This window comes from Primulina huaijiensis, chromosome 9 (genome assembly GCF_012295235.1).
Source record: "Primulina huaijiensis isolate GDHJ02 chromosome 9, ASM1229523v2, whole genome shotgun sequence".
Lineage (NCBI taxonomy): Eukaryota > Viridiplantae > Streptophyta > Magnoliopsida > Lamiales > Gesneriaceae > Primulina > Primulina huaijiensis.
Window position 1 is genome coordinate 18,381,572 of NC_133314.1, and position 9,547 is coordinate 18,391,118.

At 30.4% G+C, this 9,547-nt stretch overlaps 1 protein-coding gene across 1 annotated transcript; it reads left to right on the plus strand.

Moving 5' to 3' along the window:
* The first annotated feature begins 3,022 nt into the window (after nucleotides 1-3,022).
* Nucleotides 3,023-6,034, plus strand: LOC140985404 (phosphoglycerate mutase-like protein AT74). Its single transcript, XM_073453258.1, has 2 exons — nucleotides 3,023-3,613; nucleotides 5,488-6,034. The coding sequence occupies exons 1-2, from the start codon at nucleotides 3,121-3,123 to the stop codon at nucleotides 5,886-5,888; spliced, it is 894 nt and encodes a 297-aa protein (XP_073309359.1). The 5' UTR covers nucleotides 3,023-3,120; the 3' UTR covers nucleotides 5,889-6,034.
* Nucleotides 6,035-9,547: the final 3,513 nt, after the last annotated feature.

Consider the following 9,547-nt stretch of genomic DNA (forward strand, 5'->3'; position numbering starts at 1 on the left):
TTTCTTCTCACTTTAATGGACCAAATCTAAAAAGCCCAAATTTCATTATGAATGGCAAGGAATGGTAAAATAAAAAAATATTTTGTTTCCTTTGAAGTCGTGTACAACCACTTTAAAATATAACTTAAAATTCTCCATCAATATTTTCATTAATTATTGATATTATAATTTTTCACATTTTAGTTAAATCTAAAAATAATATCTAATTAAATCAAATAAATACAAAATAAAGAATGAAAATTCAAGATAAACACGAAAATAAAATCTCTAAATTCGATAGGATTTGGACTTATCATATCTCAATACGCATCTCGAACTATTTCAGGGCTTCAAAAAAATCTCCGAGCCCAAACCCGGAAATTAGTCCCTAAACCCACCCGTTTCAATTTTTCCTCTGTACCATCATGATTATAATAATAATATTATTATTACTAATAATAATAAATCAAATTCGCTAGACAACACCCAAAATCTATATTAGCTATCATAATGTAAAGATATCACCAATAGCATTTATTCGAAAATTCAAAAAGAACACCGAAAAAGAACGATTGCACTTATGAAAAAGTTAGAATGCTTAAAAGAAAAATTAAAATGCTGAACATTCGGGAAAAAGAAAAGAAAATATATGTTTGAATAGATTATGAAAATAGATTTCATACTACATAATCTTAAAGGTAAATTACACTTTTTTCCATTAAATGCAAAAAGAAATAAATTCGGTTTCATATCAAGAATTTCTATACATATATATATATATATATATCAAGAACTCACATAAGATTTGAATGCATAGGAAGCAACATGAGGCAAATCACGATGAATTGCCTTCAGATAGTATTGGTCATCCTTTCTTCGAACCTCATGCAAACGATTGCCTCAGATGATGTAAACTGTTTTATCACATACCTAAAATATACTGTTTATACTGTCAACAATCTTCCTCCTGGTTCGGAGCCATTAGTCACGCGCTGTCAATCTAAAAATGATGATTTCGGGAAAAAAACGTTATGGATTGGCCAAGAATTCCACTTCTCGTTATGCTCGATACCCAAACTTACTTTGTTTTTCTGTCATTTCTGGTGGGGTAACAAGAACAAAGCCTTCGACGTTTTCAATGCAAAATGGCCCGAGGAGATGTGTGCTGGGCATCAATGTTATTGGGCAGCAAAGGAAGATGGTATATACTATTCTGGGTACTACCCTCCAGGAGTACTTACCAAAGCCTATGATTGGGAGTAATTAGTGTATCATTTGTACTGGTTATGGCAAAAAGAATGTTGTAATTGAGTCTTGAATAACATTTGGTCTTGTTCAGTTCAATTCGATTCTAAATGAGTTGAACTACGAGACTGTTATAATCGAGTCTCGATAATTCACAAAACACTGTTATAATTGAGTCTCGAATAACATGATCTAATAATGTATAAGATTGTATGTTCGGTTCGATTCTAAATGAGTTGATCTACAACACTATTATAATTGAGTCTCGATAATTCAAAAAACATTAAAAGACTGTTATAATTGAGTCTCGAATAACACCCAATGATTTATAAGATGATCTGTTTGGTTCGATTTTAAATGGGTTGAACTACAAGACTGTTATAATTAAGTCTCGATAATTCAAAAACATTAAAATACTTATATAATTGAATCTCGAATAACATCTCATAACGTATAAGATTATATGTCGGGTTCGACTCTAAATGATTTGAATTATAAGACTGTTATAATTTAGTCTTTGATAATTCACAAAACACTAGGGTCACTTTGGTTAACTGGATAAGATATGTATTAATAACTAATCAATCATCATCATCATCATCATGCATTTGGTTGAATATTGCATGTTTTGAGTTATCCTATTGGCCCTCATTTTGATTTCTCTTTCTCTAATATGTGTGATTCTTTGTCTATTTTTATGATTAAAATAGTTTATTACCATTATACTATCACGTGATTGTTTTTAGTTTTTCAACAAATCTGTTACTTTTTGAGATAAAATATGAAATTTAGGTTGAAAGGAAAAAATATAAATTAATTACAAAATAAAATAGGCTTTTAAAATACTAAAAATATAAATTTTTTAAGCTTAAAAAAATAGAGATTTTACTTGACATATAACAAAATGTACACATTTTCAAAAAACTATTTAACAGATTCTAATTCGTCAATGCCATTGACAAATTTACCGTTCACTATTATATGTTTTAAAGTTTTTTTTTCCAACTAATAATAGTGTTATTAATATTAATAAAAATTTATATTTAAAGCATTGATAATAATTAGTAACAAAATAACAAATAAGAATTAAAATAATACGAAATGATTTAATAATATTTATGATAAGAATCTAAATTTTCTAATAAAAAATTAATTGGAAGTAATAACAAATAAATTTTTAATAAATAATAACAAAAATAAAAAAAATTGATAATATGAAAAGGTTTAATAATAAAACAGTACTAATTATGAATTAAAATAATACTAATAAAAGTAATATGTACGTGATAAGACTAGTAATAAATAATAATAATTTAATAAATAGTAGTTATAATACAAATATAAATAATTGTATAAAAATAAAAAAAATTACAATATAATAGGAATTTATCAAATTATTATTGCTATTATTTTATATTATTGTTTTGTCAAAAATTTTATTTTTATTATTTAAAGTTTATTTTCTATTAAGTATGTTTGTAAATATTTAAATATTATCCAATTAATGTAAAAATATGTTATTAACTTGGTCTTTACAAGGCTTTAGTGATTGTGAGGTATTTTGAAAATGTTAATATAATACACAAAATTAATCTATTATTTTAAAATCATACAAAACGTCATATATTTTATCATCTTATATCGTTTATCATCAACTTTTTTTTTCTTATTATTTTGATTATACATTCTCACTTATCATCAGATCAGACGAACCAAACGATACGAGAAGACTTTTGTGTCCAATAAGATCTAATAATGTATAAAATGGTCTGATTTTTTTCGATTTTAAATGGGTGACTGTCAAAATTGAGTGTTCCTATTTCCCGGTCAAAATTCAAAGGCGGTGGTCAAATCCAGAAACTCAGATTGCATTCTCTCCGTCTACTTGCATGATCTATGGCTTCGCCGCCGCAAAACCCGAACGACCGCCACCGCCAGCCCCAGGGGCAGAAGCAGCGGATCCTGCCTAAGCGCATTATTCTTGTGCGCCATGGCGAAAGTGAAGGCAACATGGATGGAAGTGCTTACACTACAACCCCCGACTATAAAATACCCTTGACACCTTTTGGCGTTGACCAGGCCAATCGGGCTGGCTCAGACATCAGGCATGTCGTCTCCGATGGTGGAGTTTCGTCGAATTGGAAAGTCTATTTCTACGTGTCTCCTTATCAGAGGGCTCGTTCGACGCTACGCGAGATCGGTCGGGCCTTTCCCAAGAGGAGAATCATTGGGGTGAGGGAAGAATGTCGGATTAGAGAACAGGATTTCGGAAACTTTCAGATTGCTCAGCGGATGAAAGTGATCAAGGAGACGAGAGAGAGGTTCGGGAGGTTCTTTTATCGCTTTCCCGAAGGAGAATCTGCTGCTGATGTTTATGATCGGGTTTCAAGTATGCTTTTTTTACCTCTACTTTTTGCTGCTTTTTTCTTTCGTTATTTGTCTTGGATTGATTCAGTTGGGATGCACAAGAGATAGAGCTGCTTTTGTTATACTACTTGAACATGAGTGCTTTATACCGAAATAATATGTTTCTTGTTTTCGAGTAGCAATTAGAGACGATGATTTTGCTTCCTTTTCTGTAATTTTTGGTGATATTACTAGGAGATTTGTTGTCTTCAGCAAGAAATACGTGGGATTCCTGAAACTATGTGAGGGAAACTTAAGTAAAGATTACTTTTCTTCCGGTAGGTTGATTTGGATGAACCTTTTAAGATATATACATTTCATGTGGAGTGGTTATACGAACTTTCTTAAAATGCATTAGCTGGTAGTGTAACATGGATCTAGAGGTAACCTTGTACAAAATTTTGTACTCACAAATGGTTTGTTGAGAGTTGAATGAGGATTTTGTATAGTTCTGAAGGAAATTATGTGAAAAACAGCTCTGAAAGCTGAAATAACTACAATTCCATTATGATACATTGAGTAATATGATCTCTGGAATTGACTGGATTTATTTGATCATTATTCAGATTGGCTGAAATAGTTCAAGCCTCGCAGATTGTAGATTATGCTTGGAAATATAGTTTAAGTGTCACAATGCTGGTCTCTTTGGTTCCTGCGAAATTAATTGCAGAGTCTCGATTCTTGTTGTAGATTATTCTTTGGTTTTCTTTCTATTAATATAAAAAATAAACCACAATTGATGAGGATTGAGGCCTTTTTCGAAGTATTAAATGATTCATCGAACATTTTCCTGACTCGAATTTTTAAAGGGATTTATTTGTCCTCCTTGGGCTTGGATTTTAGACCAAGTGAACTTAAAACTTTGATTTTTTTTCTTTGTAATCTGCATCTGACGATTTTGTTTGTGGGCTGTGTAAGCTTGAGAGTTTGTGTAGCATGCATTGCTAGTGGGACGCAATAGAGTGCTCTTTATAAGTGAAGCGGTAACTTCTCTGGGAACTTGGATTGATATGTGTTCACTTTGATATTTTTTTTACTTTTTTTATTTTGTGTGCCTGCTTACAAACTGCATATAACCCACAATGTGTGCAATTTGAATTTTTTTACTTTACTATTTATTTTGTATGTATGCACGCAGTTGCATGGAAATTGCATGCACGTGAAATTTTTTGGCGTACATGTAGTTGATTCTATCCTTTATCATGTCAGTGGTTTTTCTTAATTCATATTTGGTTGGGCTCCATTAAAGAAGAGACATGATTTAAAGAGGAACCACAGCAATGTTTAGTTTATTGCTCTATATTTTCTGGAAAGTGTGTTGGGTATTTCACTCTGTGTTTGGTTTTGTTTTCTGAAGTTTTGTTTGTGTGTTTATCATACCTATCATTATCACACATGATAGGTATTCTGCAAAGAAGGATGGCTTCTTTATTCACCCACACAGAAATTGGCTTCTGATAACTTATCCTATAATATAGCGCTGATGTTTTTATAACTCTTTGCCGCTGTGAGGGAGCTTCCAACTTTTACTGTTGTGATGCCTATTTGCATGGATTTTCTTTTGCTGCTTCTCTTTTACTAGTCATATCCCGTATCTCCTAAGAAATGGCAGAAGGATACAAAAAGCATTAAGAATTTATGCCCCTTTCGAAAGCACTGTAAAGACCTTCACATGATGTGAAAATAATGTGTCACAGAACTAACTGCTGCCCTTCTCTACGATAATTCTCCTATTCCGTGTTGTGCATTAAGTCTATAGGTTTTTGAATTGCACGCAACTAATATCTGTAAGTTGTGTATTTCCCCAGATATCGGATCAATGTGTTTCAAATTTTAGATGACTGCTTCAATGTGCAGGTTTTCTCGAATCATTGTGGAGGGACATAGATATGAACAGGCTTCAGCAGGAATCATCTGATGATCTCAATCTTTTAATCATATCACACGGGCTTGCAATTCGTGTTTTTTTAATGAAGTGGTTTAAATGGACAGCTGAGCAATTCGAGTACTTGAATAACTTGGGAAATTGTGAATTTCGAGTGATGCAGTTGGGTTTGGGCGGAGATTACAGTCTTGCAGTCCATCACACGGAGGAAGAACTGCAAGAATGGGGACTATCTCATGAAATGATAGAAGATCAAAAGTGGCGAGCTAATGCTACTCGGGGTGATTGGAATGAAAAATGTTCGTGGTACCTTGACGTGTTCTTTGATCAGTATGCGGAAGACTCCGATTCTGAATATAAAGATGAGTTGTAGTTCTATGATCATAGCGGCAAGAAAATATGAAGTTGAATTCTTTTTCGTGTAACATTCTTGTGAATTTCTTGGTGTACTACCCTGGAATACTACTACATTATACAACGAAAAAGAAGAGAGAAAATAAAATTCATTTTCCAATTTCATCTTCTGTAAACTCGCAGTTTCGGTTGTTATTCAATTGATTTTGAGGTCCTCATTTCTTCAGGATCTGATTCTTTGATGGGTGAAAAAGTATAAAATGAGAGAATAATTGATCAATAATATTATATTATATATAAAAAAACGACAATTTATTAATATAATTTATAAAATCAACGCAGAGATCGAATAAAGATGTTTCTATTTATTTTATGTGGTAAAAATGCCATTTTTCACAATAAAAAAATGTCATTATTAGGAAGTGACATACAAAATCTATCTTTGACATCTATATCTATATTATATTCTTTGCTAACTAATTATGCATCAACCAACAATTTTGACCATTAATTTTAACTGATGAACAATAAAAATTATTTTAAAAATACATTTTGTAGTAAATCTACTATCCACTAATAGAGTAGGTCTCTTGTGAGACGGTCTCACGAATCTTTATATGTGAGATGGGTCAACCCTACCAATATTCACAATAAAAAGTACTACTTTTAGCATAAAAAATAATAATTTTTCATAGTTCACAATAAAAAGTAATAGTTTTAGCATAAAAAGTAATATTTTATCATGAATGACCCAAATAATATATTTGTCTCACAAAATACGACCCGTGAGACCGTCTCACACAAGTTTTTGTCCCACTAATAACGATCATATTTCATATTTATTTATTCATATTCTAAAAATAATGTGAGTAAGAGTGTGCATAATAATTTGCAAACCATACTACTATAATCATATTTCGAAAAATCAGAATGAGATTAGCTTTGAAATTTTATTTAAATTGAGCCGAAGCAGAAGAAAAATATGGAGTTAAGAAACACCAAAACTAATTTTTTTTAAAGCAGAACATAAAAAATCGTTTTTTCAATGATTGCAAACACTCCTTATATATGATTTTGCCACTCAAAATAAAACGATTTCTTTTTTAAAAAAATTAAAAAATATATTATTTCATCAATCACAATTATATAGATTTTAATTTATTTTTCGGTTGTCCCGAATATATAATCCCATTTATTAATGACATTTTTTTATTCATATCTATATTAACTAGATATTAAAATATGTGCAACCATTTTTTGAGTTAATTAAATAAAAATAAGATAGGAAATTTGTTAATAAAAATTTTTTCCCGATAATTTTCTTAATCTACGTGAACAATTAAACAAATGTACATATTTGAGTCAAACTTGGTGCCATGAATTTTTAAATAGAAGTAAATATTTGCACAACATATAAAATTATAGAGAGGCTAATTTTCTACTATATTATTCTTAAAAGGAGGCTGGAAGAATTAAAAATAATAGTCAGTGGTTTAATTCCAGTAGGACCGATAACTCCGTAGACCAAAGTGATTTGCATCCAATCTCTATGACCAAGTCCTAACTCAATAAAATTAACCGGAAATTTCTTGATATTTTTTTTATAAAAAAAATTCGGTCTGAGTCGAGTTAATTAATAATTTATACGTCTCAATTATATAGACTTGTTTATTTTTTCACAAAAATCATGGTTAAAACAAAGTTGACAAAACACGTTGTGTTAAGATTGGAAGTTGGACTTAACTCAATCCCAAAAGTTAGTTCAAGAGGAGAGAATTGTCCAAGCCTATATATGCAACTCTCAGGGATTTTATCTAACCGATGTGGGACAACTAACACGCCCCCTCACGACCAGGAATGAACATCTGGAGCGTGAAGTTTGCAAATGATCCAATTATGGGTAGAATGGGTGTCCCAACTATGGCAATCCAACACATAACGGTAGAACCTGAGCTCTGATACCATGATAAGATTGAAACTTTGACTTAACTCATACCCAAAAGCTAGCTCAAGAGGGAAAAATTGTCCAAGTCCATATATGCAACTCTTAGGGATTTTATCTAACCGATGTGAGACAATTAACACGTTACACGTTGTTTTGGTTAACATTATATATCTCCTGGTAAAAAAAAACACGATACTAAAAGTAGAAATTTGATTGCAAAATAAAATCTATATATAATTGAGATGAACGGGATATTAATTTTATTTGATTTTCTTTTACTAAAGAATCGAATGAAATTCAAATTTTATATATATATAATTAAGTCGTACATAATTATTCTAATCAAATAAAATATTTGTTTTGTTTTGTTTTGTTGACCCTCTTCGAAATTTCTGCATATGAGGAAAAAAACAATCCTAGAAGGCTTTCGTTGACTTCACCCAAACTTCTCTATCTATCTAAAACGTTGAATATAAGCGATTTCAGGGGAATTAAATTAGTAATTTACTTTCTTAAAAAAGATAAATTTCACTTTCGAAATATATTAAATTCGCATTTCCCTTACTTAATAAATTTGCTTTTTTGTGTTTCCTTTTTAAATTTTTGTTCCACACCACATTTTCTTAAAATTTTGGCAGGAACCTTATTTCAATTAGGGACTAGGATGTCCTAGTCAACTTACTTTTTTAAAAAAATAAATACATGAAAGACAATATAGAAAATAAAACAATTCAAAACAGTCAAAATATTTCTGATATAAATGAATCATTAAAAACAACCGATTGACGGTTTTAGAGCTAAAATATTAATTCAGACGCTATAATCAAATTATTCAGTAATTTCTTTCTCAATTGATAACATAACTAACCAATTCAATCTTTCTAATGACAAAGTTGATCGTAATAAAATTTTGATGAATTTAATTTTGAGAAACTTTGTTTTGCACTTGCTACATCAATTGTTGATTTTAGAAGCGACATGAGCATTTGAAAAATATTCATCCATTTTTCTTTCTTCATGTGGTTCACTATATCAATAGTCGATTTTGCTTCTATTGAAAATGATCTTTTCAAGAATGTAACTCCAAAAATTAACCATCTTCATGAATATCATAACATAACAATAAGTAAGATAATATGCTTTTATATTTTATCAAACACAAGATAAAATAAAAATACCTAACAACCATGATTACTTGGAAACACCCAAACTTTTACTCATTTCTGCACTTGCATCCTTCCAACTAGGTTCATTTGATTTGGCCTAAAATTGAAGAAATTTGTGATTTTACATGTTTGTTGACTCTTGTAAACCGCTTGTATTTGATATTTACTAACGATTTTTCTTGTAAGTTTTTTTATCGATTAAAATCATTCGATGTTATCATTTTCTTTATATTTCAATTGAAAAATTTTGAAATCGACCAAAACACTTGCGAATTATGTAAAACAACCACCTTCAACCTTCTTGATGTGGCTCTTGCTTTCTAAAATTCTATCTTGATTTTCCTTTGAAGTTTTTTACATTTTCTATACCTAATTTAGTGTATCTTTTCAAGAAATTCTAAAATCTCATGGGTTTGATTGGAAAAAGCTCAATAGTGAAGGGAGTTTTTGCAAATATTGCGCCTTAACCCTCTATCAATAATAAAAAATAATTTTTTTTTATGTATTTGATTAGAGTTTGTGCCAAAATATAGATCCAGCCTAGGACTCGAACAAGAACTGTAAAGG